Source organism: Musa acuminata, chromosome BXJ1-2 (assembly GCF_036884655.1).
Source record: "Musa acuminata AAA Group cultivar baxijiao chromosome BXJ1-2, Cavendish_Baxijiao_AAA, whole genome shotgun sequence".
NCBI lineage: Eukaryota > Viridiplantae > Streptophyta > Magnoliopsida > Zingiberales > Musaceae > Musa > Musa acuminata.
Window position 1 is genome coordinate 24,449,868 of NC_088328.1, and position 15,334 is coordinate 24,465,201.

General features: G+C 42.3%; 3 protein-coding genes across 9 annotated transcripts; 1 reads left to right on the top strand and 2 right to left on the bottom strand.

Moving 5' to 3' along the window:
- Nucleotides 1-2,490: 2,490 nt before the first annotated feature.
- LOC135582652 (AT-hook motif nuclear-localized protein 10-like) lies at nucleotides 2,491-6,798 on the top strand. 7 transcript variants are annotated; one of them, XM_065094279.1, is made up of 6 exons: nucleotides 2,491-2,733; nucleotides 2,827-3,875; nucleotides 4,502-4,554; nucleotides 4,844-4,975; nucleotides 6,012-6,173; nucleotides 6,260-6,798. In XM_065094279.1, exons 2-6 carry the CDS (start codon nucleotides 3,440-3,442, stop codon nucleotides 6,557-6,559), a joined length of 1,083 nt encoding a protein of 360 aa, XP_064950351.1. In that variant the 5' UTR covers nucleotides 2,491-2,733; nucleotides 2,827-3,439; the 3' UTR covers nucleotides 6,560-6,798. The 7 variants fall into 7 exon arrangements, with proteins under 7 accessions (XP_064950351.1, XP_064950352.1, XP_064950353.1 ...); XM_065094280.1 differs by having other exon boundaries at nucleotides 3,291-3,875; XM_065094281.1 differs by having other exon boundaries at nucleotides 3,328-3,875.
- Nucleotides 6,799-7,727: 929 nt separating this feature from the next.
- LOC135611748 (pentatricopeptide repeat-containing protein At1g11290, chloroplastic-like) lies at nucleotides 7,728-9,800 on the bottom strand. The gene has a single exon (XM_065107394.1). The coding sequence runs from the start codon at nucleotides 9,798-9,800 to the stop codon at nucleotides 7,728-7,730; it is 2,073 nt and encodes a 690-aa protein (XP_064963466.1).
- A 336-nt stretch (nucleotides 9,801-10,136) lies between these two features.
- On the bottom strand, nucleotides 10,137-12,863 carry LOC135602759 (DET1- and DDB1-associated protein 1-like). Its single transcript, XM_065094285.1, has 4 exons — nucleotides 12,700-12,863; nucleotides 12,242-12,302; nucleotides 10,440-10,501; nucleotides 10,137-10,364 (listed from the first exon to the last, which is right to left on the bottom strand). Exons 1-4 carry the CDS (start codon nucleotides 12,784-12,786, stop codon nucleotides 10,275-10,277), a joined length of 300 nt encoding a protein of 99 aa, XP_064950357.1. The 5' UTR covers nucleotides 12,787-12,863; the 3' UTR covers nucleotides 10,137-10,274.
- Nucleotides 12,864-15,334: the final 2,471 nt, after the last annotated feature.

Here is a 15,334-nt window from a genome sequence, read left to right on the forward strand (position 1 = left end):
CCCAAGATACTTTCGCACGTACGAGCGAGCGCGCGGTGCCTCACACGTGTGCGCACGCCGTCAACCGACCCGATGATTACACGTGGAAGGCGCTGATGTAAGTGGACCGCGTGGGGCCGTGGCGATGGGGCCCATTTGCATATCCGAGCCGTCCGGGTGTGGGGGAGCCTTTGACGAGACAGACGGTACAGATCGGTCTTGCGGGAGTTGTGGGTCCGACTCCGGGAATGGAACGGGTAGAGAAAAGAGTGACGCAAATGGGTATGAAAATTATTCTCTTTTTCAGGCTGAGCGCACGACGTGCGCTCTCGAAGCTTCCGCCAGGGCGATACGTGGCGGACGGTGGACACGGTGTCGGAGCAGAACGCTGGGCCGTGTACGGACGCACCGGGAGGATCAGGGCCGCCCAATCACCGCGGTGTCGTGTGCGTGTGGGGAGAGACATGCGTTACGTGATCGATCCATCTCACCGTTGGGTGGGGGGTGAGGCAGCATAGCCAAGTAAACCAGTTATGAGTTCCGCTGTTGTCTTGTCTTCGAGCAGCCAAGTCAAATACGATGTCGGAATGGTAATATCATTCCAAACCCGAATACAAGTTTGAACGAAAACATCACCGTTGACCACAAAGTTGACGTGAGAAAACATAGAGCAAGGCAGCCCACACATGATTCCCCATCGTTCTAACATTGTTTCTCCAACCGGCATGCGATGGACAACGATGCACAACCACCACCCAAAGTTGGGCGTCATTCATGCGTCTGCATCGGATACCGGATGCGAGGAACATGTGAAGATAAAGAGGGAGAGAAGCTAAAGAGACGACACGCACTCGTGAACATCGTGTGTGCAGCAGGATGCGGTGTCTGCAGTTTATTGTTCCTGTTCGACGCTCAACAAGGTCGATAAAAAGCATGCAAATGGTTGATGCATTCAAGTTATTCTTCGACTTGTCTCGTTATTATTTCCGTGTCAAGTTTTTCTTCGAATGAATCGAAGTTGATCGTCAAATTCTGCCTGGCACTGATATGGCCAACTTCTTCTTGTTTCATTCACGGTCAGATTACTAGAATATTTTGATAAGTTGATTAGCTTAATTAGTGACCTAAAGAACAAGCACTAAGATTTTGTTAATCCCAACTTCTGGCTACTTTAATCTCAAACCAAATGCACCATCGAGACAACGCAACAACAAAAAAAAGAAACCATTGTCTCAAAGAAACAGCGACAAAATCTTTCCAACACGGACGCATTTAGCGACTTATTTGAATGGCCGATCGTCACTTTTGCTTGTATGTTTCTTGAACGTCGCTGTAGGCTTCAGACTATTTGCTTCCTTCGCTTGGCTTGCTAGTCGAGGCGACAACGACATGTTTTGGCGAAGGAGAGGAGGAGGAAGCAGTAAATAAAGGAGATGCATGGCTTCGCTGCTATGGCACTGTGAGACAGCGTGTGTAAGTCTCCCGAAATGCTTGAATCGTGAGCATGCAGACAGGACATAGCCACTGTTGTGTGTTGTCTCTATGCAAGGGGTAGATTGTCACTCGTTTGCCAGCAATCAAACTGCAACATGTCATAGACTTTTGCTTCCATTTTATGTGGCATAAAATTCTGGTTGAACAGTGTTGTTTGGGAAGGCTTTTCTTGCGAGTGATGCGGCGCTATCTGCTCATGCGTTTCGCTTTCGTCGCTTCATACTTTGTGATCGAAGACTCTTTGTCTGTTTTCGCTTCAGCCGCAGCACTTTCTCTCCCTTCACGTGGCAAGCGAGACTTTGTGCTCACTGGAGATTGAGCGTCCGACGTGCTTTTTGGCACCTAACAGGCCTTTCTTTTCAACACATTCCACTGGTCATCAGCTGAAGAGAGAGAAATCACAGAGTTATATAGTTCTCTTGAGTTTTGTGAAAAGAAAATATTTCTTTCCCCATTTAAAATTCCCAATTAACATTAGGAGATCGAGATTTTCCATATTATGAAATATTTTTTTCAACTATATCAATAATAATAGATTCATCAAACATACTAATAAAAGTCGATCGTTGTTTATCGATGACTTTTTCTTCGTTCGATCTAAACATAAAAAATAATTTTATCGGAAACTCCATTCAACATTGATCTTTGTACAAATGGATATCAAATTAGAGATCTGATGCAATTGTCATGGATACATAAAAGCTATATGTGTAACCAATTGTTCGTCCATATATAATTTACGTGATCAAGAATTAAAACAGCAAATTCTTAAATCTCCACAATTCATGAAAAGACGATCATGTCAAATTGGCCCCATATTACTACGTTGAATTGGGCCGGGCTCGATTAAGATGTTGGTGTATAGATGGGCCGGTAGACCGCTAAGACCGGGCTGGGATCGGATCAACATTCAATGTTGGAAGAAGGTGGTTGGATTCTGGTACCAAAAGCTAAGAGGAGGGGAAGCACCGACCATGAAATGAATACTCTGTGCGATTGCGGAGCTTAAGCTGCAATTTTCTATGGATGTAATTGTCTTTCCCACACCAGTAAAGAATAATTATTCCCGTCTTCCCTCACTAGGTGGCTGCTTCCCCTTGCTGTGCTGGGTTGGTGCGGCGAGTGTTCGGTGGTAGCGATGTCCCCGAGAAAAGAAGGCAAACATTTCTGGGTTTGCAGGCCGTTGCGCGACCCGTATCCTTGAACGTCTCTCTCGTCGTCTCGTTTTGGTTGGGCGACAGTCTGTCGATCTGATTCCAGGTATGTCTCGCCTCTCGCGGTTGTGTTTCGCGTTTTGTTTCTTGACAGATTTGGTGGAAAAATGAGTCATTTTTTTGTCTTTCCATGTAAAAGCGTCAGCTTCTTTCACCTTTCAAAATGTGAGCTCAGTGACGAGGATCTCTTGTTTGCTGTTCAGTGGGATCGGTCTTTGTTTCTCGAAAAGATGATATTTTTCAGGTGAAAATTCGTAAAAGCTTGCTCTTCAGTGGGATCGGTCTTTGTTCCTCTAAAAGCTGAGATTTTTTGGGTGAAAATTCGTACGAGTTCGTTCTTCGGTGGATCGGTCTTTGTTTCTCTAAAAGCTGAGATTTTTTGGGTGAAAATTCGTAAAAGTTCTGTATATTCATACCCATTTCCCTTTCGCGTTCTGTTTTTTGACGGATTTGGTGCAACATGAGTCCTTTTTTTGTCTTTCCATGAGAAAGCGTCAGTTTCTTTCACCTTTTCAAATGTGAGCTCAGTGACGAGAATTTCCTGTTTGCTCTTCGGTGGGATCGTGAAATTTCTGTACATTCATGCACATTTTCCGGTTGAAGGTTCTTATGTAGCTTTAATTTCGGTGAGGAACTGAAGGAAGCTGTTCATCTTCCACGATAGGGGTTTTTCTTTTTGTGGTTGATTTAGTCATCTAAGATTCAGCTAAAAGTACATCAACAAAAGGAATTGGGGTTTAGGGTTTTGGAAAATGGAAGCTAGGGAGCTTCCAAGAGTGAGCTCGTTGCAGCCTCCAACTGTGGTGGTGGGTCCTGGCTCTTATGGAGCTGGAGGGTCGACGATTGATCCCGTGGTGGCACCGAATACAGCTGGAATGATGCAGGGCATGCGCCTTTCCTTCACTCCCATGGCTTCTTCGGCACCTAAACCAGTGGATACGACTGGTTCTTTGTACCAAGGAGATGATGTCTCGGGAATGCGGCAAACCAGTGTATTTAACATGGGTGAGCTAACGAAGAAGAAGAGAGGAAGACCAAGAAAATATGGACCTGATGGTAGCATGTCTTTGGCGCTAACACCTCCATCTTCTGCTTTGGGATTCTCAAGCAATCCAATGTCTGATCCAGCAGCTAAGCACCGAGGCCGTCCTCCAGGGTCGGGGAAAAAGCAACAACTTGATGCATTGGGTAATTGTCGCATCACTTTCTTCTAGTTGTGAAGATTACTCTACATGTGACATATAATTGCTATGTGTAGATGTCTTAACTTCTAAACCGGCGATGAAAAGGTAGGCTTCCTTAATTTCCTTGTTCATTACATAACTGCATTACCATATAAATTCTGAGCTGTTAAAGTACATTTAACATCCAGTTTGTCCAAATGTTCAAATATATTCATCTAGTATTAGTCCCATCTAATCTGCTTCTATGCTTCTCAGTTGAAGTTATATGTGCATCGAGAACTTTTAAACTTCGAATTATGGTTAACGTTTTTCGTTTTTAGCCATTATACAGCATTGTCCTATTTTTTGCTTTCAAATAGACTTAGATGATAAATTTAGTTATTGGCTGTCTATTCATATAATTTGCATAAGTTATTCCTGTATGAAGTTAATGCCTAGATGTTAAGTTTTTGGGTCTAATTTTTTAGTATAACTGTACACAAACTGCAACTCTTGAACATCTAATTGTGTTTCATACATCTTTTTGTCTACATATTCAATTTCCAAAGATTTAGATATCATTTTCTTTACAGTATTTAGTATTTCGATGCTTCATATAAGTTTCTAAAATCAGTACTCATGGTTAACCAGGTGCCCCAGGGATTGGTTTTACTCCTCATATTATCACTGTCAAAGTTGGAGAGGCAAGTACTTGAGATTTAAATTTACCCTCTCTTTTTTCTACTTCTAAAGTCTAGATAACTTTGACAATAGTCTTGGTAATTCTTCTTTCTTGTTAAATTGTTTCTTGCATTTTCACGATCTGACTGTTGTCACCCAGCAACAAAGATTATAAACTTGTTACACGCTTTCATGCTTCATATTCTTTCTTACCATTTCAATATACTTGGGAGTTCATATAAAAGAGTTGGTGTTATTAGAGTGATAAGTCAATAGAGTATAATGAGTTTAGGCAATTGTTTGCATTGGCAGGACATAGCTTCAAAAATTATGGCCTTCTCACAGCAAGGGTCTAGGACCGTCTGTGTGCTGTCAGCAAACGGTGCCATCTCTGATGTAACACTGCAGCAGCCGGCAATCTCTGGTGGAACAGTAACTTATGAGGTTTGAGTAGAAACTAGACTATCCTAATCTGTATCTTGAATAAAATTTGAAATTATGTGCACTGTTCATCATCTATGTAGGTTGCTGATGGACAAAATTGTTCTATATTGTAGATATATGTCTGTGTGTTATGCATAACCCAAATGAACACCATGATGGAAGTGCAATAGTCAAAGACAAAATAATATGGCTAGATTCGGAAACTTCTATTTGATGTTTTTGACAAGGTCACTGGATTTATGTCAGGTTTGGAATCGGTTGTGGAATCTATAACCCAGATCAGTCTGGAATCAATCAGGTTTCTATAGAAACAACCAGAAATAGACTAGGGTAAGTTGACATAAATACAATTTATCATAATCAACTTCAGTTGACTTGGTTGGTTTATGACTGGTCAAAGTATTGGGATTGGCCAGAATGGTTTGTGATCAATCTATTTTGGCCAGTCCAAATAATTCCCCTTGAGATCAAGGGTTTCAGATCAGACCAAGTTGATAGTAACTGGATGAGGGATTGATCGATCCCCAAAACCAAGTTCTCAAAGTCCAAGGATTTTACATATCCTACAAACATCTTGTGTTGTGACGTTTCTTTTTTGTTTTTAACAGCTTTCTACAAGAGAGAGATGAAAAACAATAGGAGAAGTTGCAATTTTGTACAAGGAAGATGAAAGATAGGAATTAGGCTTTAGTTATGGCCACCTCACATAAGATTGACTAACAATAATTTTACCCTAAAAGGCCATTTGCCCTTTTGCCAATTTACATCTCTACTTAATGCCAACATGCTGTATTCTGCTAGGCATAATATATATGTACACACACATATATATAGCATCCTTATCATCATTTGGGTCATGAAAGTGATGCTTTAGTTACGAGATTAAATATTTTCAATTACTACATAAAGATCCACCCTACTTGTGAGTATCATATTAAAAGGATTAAAGATCAAACTCTCTGTATCTTGTCCACATACCTTGCTCTCCATTTGTTGCCATAGCATATAAGTAACAGTTACGAGAATTTTCATGCAGGGACGCTTCGATATCATCTCTCTTTCAGGTTCCTTCCTGCTCACAGAAGAGGGTAGCACTCGTAGTAGAAGCGGTGGATTGAGTGTCGCAATTGCAGGATCTGATGGCCGAATTCTTGGTGGTGGGGTTGCCGGAATGCTTGTGGCAGCAACACCTGTGCAGGTCTAAATCAAACCTCTTTGATGCATCCAATCACTGTCCTTTTTAGATCATTTTTCTGACATAGTGGAGTTCTGTTCAAATTGCAGGTTGTGGTGGCAAGCTTCATCACCGAAAAGAAAAAGCCACAGCCTGAGCCATTGAGGTGGGAACCTTCATCAGCTCCACCGCAGATGGCCAGCTTTGGAGCAACTCTAACAGTCAGCCCACCCACTGAAGGCACGTCAAGTGAATCTTCTGACGACCGCGGTAGCCCAACAAATCAAAACGGTGGCACCTGCGACAACTCTACTCAGCATGTTCAATCTGCGTATCCATCTTTCATCAGTTGGTCACACTCTGTAAACGAGAACAGGCATAACTCCGACATGAAAGTAATGCCTCTCTAACAAGATTATGTCGCAAGCATCGCTTCATGTCTAGTTGTTTGTAGTAAGACGGTAGTACCAGCAGTCAAATCACTGTGATTCAGTAGCCACTAATTACTGTCAAAGCTTACAACTAGAGGGCTTCACATAAATGGCATTCCAGAAGCATATATCTAGGCGTATGTTCTGAGGACACTGCTGCCGTTCTGTAGTATTTTCTTTGTCTTCATCTATCAATTCAATTTCTGTTGGTAACTAAAGACACCTTATTTTCTTCAATTTCGATGGTGCTATGTCTGAGATGCAATGTGTGTGTTCATATATGTGTCCATACAAAGGATCAAGCGTGGCATTTGTTTTTGGAGAAAAGGCCACACTTACAAGAATCATTTATGCTTTTGCTGGAAGGATGCCTGGCTTGTCCTTCTTCCTTCGAGGTGGGCAGAAGGAACACAGCCTAAACCCCCCCTGCTCTCCGAGATCAAATCCGCCATGAACTGCACAGCAGCCTGCCAAAGTCCATGGCTGTTTGTGAGCCACTGGTAATTTTTCACCGCGGCAAACAGTGGATAAGATCGCTTCCACGACCAGATCCATCAATGGCGGCGTGCATGGCTGTTGGGTGCCGCTGTTCTCTGACACACCACTTTCTTTCGGTATGCCCAAATCATTTCATCATCACAGCATTACTGCGCCGACTTTATCATTGTATTTACTGACACCCAAGTCACTCTCTCACATCTCTTTCTCCAACTACGGATTGATGGACGCCGTGCTCCAGTAATCACCTCTGCTCGTCTTGAACTGAATCCGAACCTTGGTGGGTCTCCCAGAAGGCGACCAGATTCCGACAAGTAGCCCGCAGTAGAGGAAGACTCGGGAAGTGCGCAGCCACGACAGCTTCTTCCACAGCGAACACAGATGAGCAGCAAGGCGGCATGCGCCATGGTTGCTGCTCTCGGCGGCGACAAGAAGGCTGGTACCCAAGCGAGGCCGGATCAAGTCCCGAATAGCCACCTGTGCGATCCATGCTATTGCCTCGGTGCTGCGGAGGGCTACCTACTGCAGTCGCTGCGTCCTCATCCGGCGTCGCTGTTCAGAGAAAACTTGCGGGCAGTGATGAGTACTCTTTATCTTTAACCATCGAGTAGACATACCAATCTCGTAAGGTACTGCTTGGCATCCCCCATCAAAATGACTCGACAAAAGCATCAGCAAGATGCTCATTGATACTTCTCCATACTTCATAGATCGTATCAGTTTCAGGATGCCTTGTGTCTCCCACCACGAACTTGAACTTATCCATCGCCCTCGATTCAACGTAGCTCCAGCCTGCCTCTTTTCTTGATCCCTTCCTTCTCATCTCAGCTCTCACCTCTGCAGCTTCTTCCCATAGTCCAGCAGATGCATATACGTTCGACAGTGTCACTCTCCAGACACCACAATCCGGTTCCATCACAGATAGCTCCGCCGCTGCTCTTTCTGCAATCTCCACGCTCCCATGAAGCCTGCAAGCACCCAGTAAAGACCCCCAAATGGATGGACCAGGTTTGATGGGCATCGCTCTGATAAATTCCTCTGCTTCACCAAGCTTTCCGGATCTCCCCAAAAGATCCACCATTGCTGCGTAGTGCTCCATGGCCGGCTCGAAGCCGTAGTCTCTTTGCATTCTCTTGAAGCACTCGTAGCCTTCCATTGTCAGCCCAGAGTGACCACACGCTGAAATGACATTGACAAAGGATACAGCATTCGGATTACGCCTTCCTCCGGACCTCAGCTCCTCGAAAACTCGTAAGGCCGAATCACCATCACCATGGATCCCGTAGGCTGCGATCAACGAGTTCCAAGAACCCACGTCTCTTGTGTCCTCCATCTCCTGGAATAACTGTTCCGCCAAACCAACCCTTCCCGACTTCCCATACATGTCGATCAGAGCATTGCAGACAAAGGAATCGGAATCAAAGCCTGCTTTGATCACAAAACCATGCAGTATCTGTCCTCGCTCCAGCGAGGATATGGTGGAGCAGGCTTGTACGGAGCTGAGTACCGTGACGAAGTCCAGCTTTAGCTCACCTCCACTTGCGTCATGAACTTGACCGAGGTGCTGCAGGGCTTCCTCCACGCGGTCGTTCTTCGCAAAACATGAGATCATGGAGTTCCAAGAGACTATGTCTCTGTTCCCCATTCTTTTGAAGATCAAATGTGCTGAGTCGACGTACCGATGCTTTGCATACAGATCAAGGAGGGAGTTCTCGACTATGGTGCACGGAAAGAAGCCCATCTTGATCGAGCACCCATGAATCACCTTGCCATGCTCCAAAGATCCCGACAGGGCGCAACCATGGATGAGGGCCGCGATGAGATCGGGATCATGGCACTCCGGGAAATCAAATTGGAGGAAAGCCTCGATTGCCTCGTCCAAAAATCCATTTTTTGCGTACATCATCACGAGAGACTTCACGACGGGAACACAGTCATGCAGCTCCAACTTTACAAGCCAAGCATGAACACAAGCAAACAGGCTCGGTTCCCCCATTAGCGAGCAGGCCTGGGTGATGCTCAACATCGTCGCCGTGTTCGGCAGAATCCCATCTTCCAGCATTCGGGTGAACAGAATCAGTGCCTTGTCGAACATCCCATGGAGGACAGAGCCTGATATGATGGCACTCCAAGAAACCACATCCCTACAGCTCAACCTACTGACAAGCTTCTCAGCATCCACGATTGATCCTACCTTCCCACACATATCGATCAAGGAATTAGAGACGAACGCATCATGGGAAAACCCAGCGGCGACCAGGTGCCCATGCACCATCCTCCCCATCTTCTCATCCCTCAGCATCCCACATGCCCGTAAGACAGCAGAAACAGTGAACTCATTGGGAGGAGGTGCTGTTTCCTCCGTTAACATGTTCAAGAAGACAAGGATGGCAGCGGCAGCCGCTCCGGTATGGCAGTGTCCGGAGATCACGGCTGTCCAGGATACGACGTCTCTTAGAGGCATTCGGTCGAAAAGCTTTAACGCGCTGTCCATGCGGCCACATTTGGAGTATGCGTCGAGGAGGGAGTTGGCGACGAAGAGGTTGGAGTGGAAGCCGGATTTGAGGAGGCCAGAGTGTAGAGAGGCGGTGAAGCCGAGGTTCTGTTGGGCGGCGGAGAAGCTGAGGTAGCGGACGGAGGCAGCCGAGTCGAAGAAGAGGTTCTTCGAGTGTGAGAGAGGAGAAGGCGAAAGGAATGGAGAGATAGAAAGTGACGAGTACATTGGATTTTTGTCGGGAAGCCGATGTCTGCTTTCTGGGGATGAAAGCCAGCAACAAGGTGCTTGTATTAAGTCCTCCAATAGATTGGTGGAAGTATAAGCAGTTGGGCCGGCCCGTGCGCTTATTTCTTTCGTGGTTTGTCCCAAAAGAAACGACAGAACTGATTGATTACAGACATAGAAGAGATGACACGTATTCCACAGAATCAAAAGCAACATTTACTTTAAGTAAATCAACCAATTAAAAACAATCTGTGCAACATATTCGATCACAAAATATTTCTTCAGCTAGTTTAATCAATAGATAGGCATAACCGAAAACATGAAGTAGAGCAAAGAAGCCACTCAATTGTAATCACTTATCAAACTTGTAGTGCTCGAAAACATGCTCCAATGTTCAAAAAGCTATATGCACATACGATACATATATGCTGGTTTTACTATGCAGGATGTTGGGAAGAATCATACTATAATACGTCAATCGGCCCCATCAGTGTAGGCACATCTGGGCTGCTTGCAACTGTGTTCCGGTGTTAGCTGATCCGAAGCAGCTCTCTTAGGTCGGAACTGCATGTGCGCGGCATGAGAAGGAAGAACAGAGGACAGCAGCAAGAAATACTAGAAGAGAAAGAGCTTGCATACCTTCTCTTCTGACTTCTGATAGAAATGCCTCAGAAGGATATTTCTGGCTTCGGTTGATATTACTAGGACAACAAGTGAGTACCATATCAGAAAAACAACATTATCACAGGTTAATATTATGCCTCAATTAGCAGCCACAGTAATTAAAAAAAAAAACCATTTGGGTATACATGTCAAATATTACTTCATGAAAGGCTAACTAAGTGATACAAGAACTTCACAAGTCTAGTCACCACGAAAGACAACTGGATGTCAAGAAGATAATCTATAAGATCCGAGCATCATGAATTCAATACAACTTGTATCAGAAATGTATATGACCAATACATATTCTAAATAAATAATTTGAATCTGAAACGCCAGTTTCTACTAATCATTTCTTTCAGTAGCTTGCTTAGTGTAACATTAGTTCACCCTCATATGCCCTAACCCCCAAAAGATAAAGAGACAGAATAATTTCAAACCCACAACCATATCACTTTGGCTCTCTTTTCCCATCTGTGTCCCATCTCTTGACCACAGCTTTCCCTGAAGATGTAGCCTTTTGTTTTTCCAGCTGGCATTCCGTTAGAGGTATCATTGAGAGCTTGTCATAAGGATCACACCTTAAAGGAAAAAAAAAACCTAAATTTCCTCGTAGATTGAATAGCCACTTGCTCTTCTTTGACTCCCTACCCATTTTCTATTTAATAACTCAGAGAAGGTTTCTTTAGGTTTGTCTAGTACATGATTCTTCTCTTTAACATTTTGGAGCATAATGAATGTTGATTGGTTCTTTCTTTTTCAATACAAGATCGCCTTCGTTATGTGTTTGTTGGTTATTAGGTCCAAGGTTGATACTCCATTTATTTAGCATACAGAACTAACATAGGACCTCTCATGGAAAATTTTTTAGAGCTAATATAGTAACATCTTGATACTTGAATTACAAATTAAAATGGTGAAATTATAATATGACATCCAATGAGAATTGGTGTAAATGCAACCTTCAATTCACAAATTCATCTTAGTAAGAGTTCTAGATATAGACATGTTAAGGGGTCACTATAACTTATTACATGAAACATGCAGATTAGATACCCTAAAAGCAAAGAAACTCAATATAATCTTGTTTCATATTCTAAGGTGAAAGAAGCAGAATATTAAAAAAATAGTAGAACTGTGGTAGAGAAGTGAGAGAACAGTCATAAGGATGAAGAGTATCCTCAGCACATATTAGTGTCATGTGTGATCTGTTACTAGTTAAACATTTCATAATGAAATGTCCAAGAAAGAATTTTTTCTTTACGAAGATTTGTTTTGGGTGCACAGACTGACCTACTATGTTTAAAAAGGCTTATAAGCATGTACACTTCGACATTAATATGAAACTCTTCCAATGGATTATTTTGATAATTTAATTGAAAATGGCAAGCAAAAGAACTGTAATGATATTTCAGAAAGCAAAACTCTTCAACTCTCAATTTGTAGTGATTAAGCACTCAAATAAAGAAAGATGACATTCTTAGCCATGTATCATGATGAATAACCATATTCTTTTACTCTCTTAAAAAATAATAGTCATGGCATTCTTCATGTTTTAGTTACTTGTGGACATAAAACACTAAGTGATTGAGAGTTCTGCCAAATATCTTCGTCCCAGCATCCAGATAGAAAATTACAACAGAAAGTATACGAAGTATCAACACAGGTAACAACAGCCTCATAGAAATTAGCTCTGAGCAACCAAAAAAAAGATATTTATAGTTCCAGAAAGCGGCCATATATAATTTGTTCTTGGAGACCAAGTGCAGCATTGTTACCTTGATCTGGTGGTGGGAGAGACTTGTTATGAGTGGGACGATATGTGACAGGCGTAAGTTTCTGAAATTAAACATCAAAGGAAAAAATCAGAAGAATGGTAAATCTATGTATCAAATATATGAAAAGTTAAGATCATGTAATGGATGTGCAAAGATCACATTCTAAAAGCCCCTTTAGTTGAGCAGAAAAAGAAATCAATTAATAAGTTCTCCTCATTAAATCACTCCAACAGTAACCAGCCGGTACAGTCCGCACCCAAAACAAGGAAAGAACACGAAGGGGGAACACAAGCAGTGGCAAACAAGAAATGTGTGCTCAGAGCATGATTGATTCCGACGATTTGCGACTCAAACAAGACAGATTATAAGATGCTTACAATCGCCAACCTACAGCGATTATGAAATCATTGATTGAATATCAACGAGATGGCAAAGGAAGATGGATCGGAGAAGCATACAGAAGATTGGGCAGATGAATCGGCCGGGCGTAGTTGGCTGAAGTTGTGGGGGTCGTAAGAGGGCCAGTCGTCGAGTAGAGAGCCCATCTCTTCTCTTCTCTCCTCTCCTCTGTTTCTGTCCTCTTTCTCACCGCCACACCCACAAAACCTCTCTCTCTCTCTCTCTTTCTCGTACATATTTATATAAACCCAACAAAACCCCCCACTTTCTCCATATATTCTTAAAGAACATATTTAATTCCCATAAATATTAACACGGCAAAAATTAGTTGGGTAGTAGAATCGTGAACGACATGAATTGGAAAATCCAATAGAATTCGAATTGATGTGTTCGGCTTATGTACCGATTGTTAGTGAACAAATAGCTGGTGAGTCAGCACGGTTGGGTCCACGGATTGATGTTGGAAGTCTTCTGTCGGTTGAGCTAGATGTCGAGGTCGACCGAGCCCTCGCGACGGGGTGTTGATCAGCGTTCCTTGGTGTGCCGATCCAGGCGTCGTGTATGCTGAGCTACGTCTTTCCTTCTCCGGGGTGATTGGCAGCTCATCTTCGTGAGGTGGTCGCGCCCTCAGGAAGGGATACTGGTTGGCGTTGGTCGGGATCAAGGCTGATTGATGACTTCTTGGTGCCAGGCGGATCGCACTTCCATGCTGAGTCCCTCACCGTCGATAAGTGGTCGCCCTTCGGTAAAAATGGCCTATGCTGGGTGGTACTCGGTTGTGGCCCCTCCGACGAGCAAGTTAGTAACGAGAGGGATTGCTTTTTTCCTTCTTTTTTCTTACCCTACCCTGGGCCGGAGGCCAACCAGGGGTTTTATACTGTGGCGTGAGGGCTGATGGTGCATCGATTCGACATCGCTGCTGCTGACCCCCGAGAGATGGGACAACCCTTCTGACTAGCCGTCGTTTCGGGACCCGCAGAGCGACGTTAGATAGCATCGCCCCGAGCTCCTGGGATAAGACGTGTTGGCATATCTTCTTGGTACGAGCTCCCGGGATGGGATAGGTGACGTAGGGCTCCGATTTGGCGTGTGGTGACAGCGGTGACGTGTCCAGGCTGTCAAAATATACCATATCACTAATAATAATGTTTATATAATAATAATAAAATATATAAGCTACATACAATTTTCTCGGTACTTCATGTAAATCTATGCAAGGAAGCTTAGTTTGTGACTTTGATGGATAATTAACAACCTCTTGAGCTTAGGTTAAACAAATAGATTGCCACATAATATTTCTTTTTGAGGTTTTGTTGATTTGATTTTTTATTAGATAAATTTCTCAAAGAATTCCTTGTTTTTATTTGGAGATTACTATTTACATTTTTTTTGTTATTTACAACCCTAAATTTGAATATTTATTTAATTTATAACTTAATTTCAATATATTTTTTTACTATTTATCTATGTCCTTTTTTTGTCCTCTTTTATCTCTTTTTCTTCTCGTCATCTGTTTTCTCTTGATCATTAGAGGTGATGTAAAATGACATATGCTAAAAATAGATGAATTAAAGATCGAAGAGGAGATGATAATTTTTTTTAATTTATTATAATAATTTAATATTTTTAAGATTATATCCATTATATAATAGCTTAGAAGACAGCCTTTGTAAACTACGTGATAGGGTGGTCTGTGGGGTGAGTTGGTGAGTGCAAAAGCATGGGCTGTGGGGGGAAGAAAAAGAGAAAAAGAGGATGATAAAAATAGAATTAAAGGGGTTATAAATAATAAAATATTATGTATTAAATTTAAAGGGATTATGAATAGTAAAGAGTCAGGAGGGTCTCTACATAGTAAACTCCTTTTTATTTTTTTCAATTAACATACTTTTTTTCATTTATTCTCATAAAATATTTTTTATTTTCTAAAAAAAAATATCTTTTGTCGTGGTACTCTCCCCTCCCCTCATCATCGAGTCATCTTTGACAACAAGATGAGTGAGTGATATAATGCATTTAGATTCCTTAAACTTCAAAAATTTATCATCCATATAGCAGCAAAAGACATTCTAGAATTTCAGCATTTAGATTAAGGGGCTGCATGATTGTGCACCATCATTGATAAATGGGTCAATGCCAAAAGTATTCCGATACGATTGTGTATATTAATCTATTGGGTAAAATGTTACGAATATATCACACTTGGAGATCAGAGTTGCCTTTGTGACCTCTTGCAATGAACAATGATGATGATGATGAGCTTTTTGATAGCATAGTGCATAATATTATGAAGATATTGTAATAGAACATGGAGATACAATGCTCGAGTTATAAAAAGAGGGGGAGAGAAAACAAGAGCAAATAAAGAAAAGAGGGGAGGCTATAGGCACAAGGCCTTACAATGGTCGATCGTAACGATGAAGATGAGACGTGAAAGGAAGAAGAGAGAAGAGACGAGGACGATGGAGAAAGAGGGGTGAAGGCGACAACGACCATATTTCATGCCTGAGGCTAAGGATAATTTTATCTTTAAAAAATAAAAATACTATATAATAATAAATAAAAATAAAGCGCTAATCAAGAAAAAAAAACAAAAATAAGGCGTTTTTTTCTTAAAAAAAAATTCCCTGAAATATTGAGGTTTAGAATTTAGAGAAACAAATGTGTGTTCGTGGGCGAGTGGGTAGCAGAACT

What these genes read in the sequence shown, in the direction of transcription:
- LOC135582652 (XM_065094278.1), top strand. Translation starts at nt 3,440, where the DNA reads ATGGAAGCTAGGGAGCTTCCAAGAGTGAGCTCGTTGCAGCCTCCAACT. An exon ending in TCACTGTCAAAGTTGGAGAG is followed by an intron (nt 4,555 to 4,843) that starts GCAAGTACTTGA and finishes TTGCATTGGCAG; the next exon opens with GACATAGCTTCAAAAATTAT. An exon ending in GTGGAACAGTAACTTATGAG is followed by an intron (nt 4,976 to 6,011) that starts GTTTGAGTAGAA and finishes ATTTTCATGCAG; the next exon opens with GGACGCTTCGATATCATCTC.
- LOC135611748 (XM_065107394.1), bottom strand. Translation starts at nt 9,800, where the DNA reads ATGTACTCGTCACTTTCTATCTCTCCATTCCTTTCGCCTTCTCCTCTC.
- LOC135602759 (XM_065094285.1), bottom strand. Translation starts at nt 12,786, where the DNA reads ATGGGCTCTCTACTCGACGACTGGCCCTCTTACGACCCCCACAACTTC. An exon ending in ATTCATCTGCCCAATCTTCT is followed by an intron (nt 12,303 to 12,699) that starts GTATGCTTCTCC and finishes GTTTAATTTCAG; the next exon opens with AAACTTACGCCTGTCACATA. An exon ending in ATCAGAAGTCAGAAGAGAAG is followed by an intron (nt 10,365 to 10,439) that starts GTATGCAAGCTC and finishes GCGCACATGCAG; the next exon opens with TTCCGACCTAAGAGAGCTGC.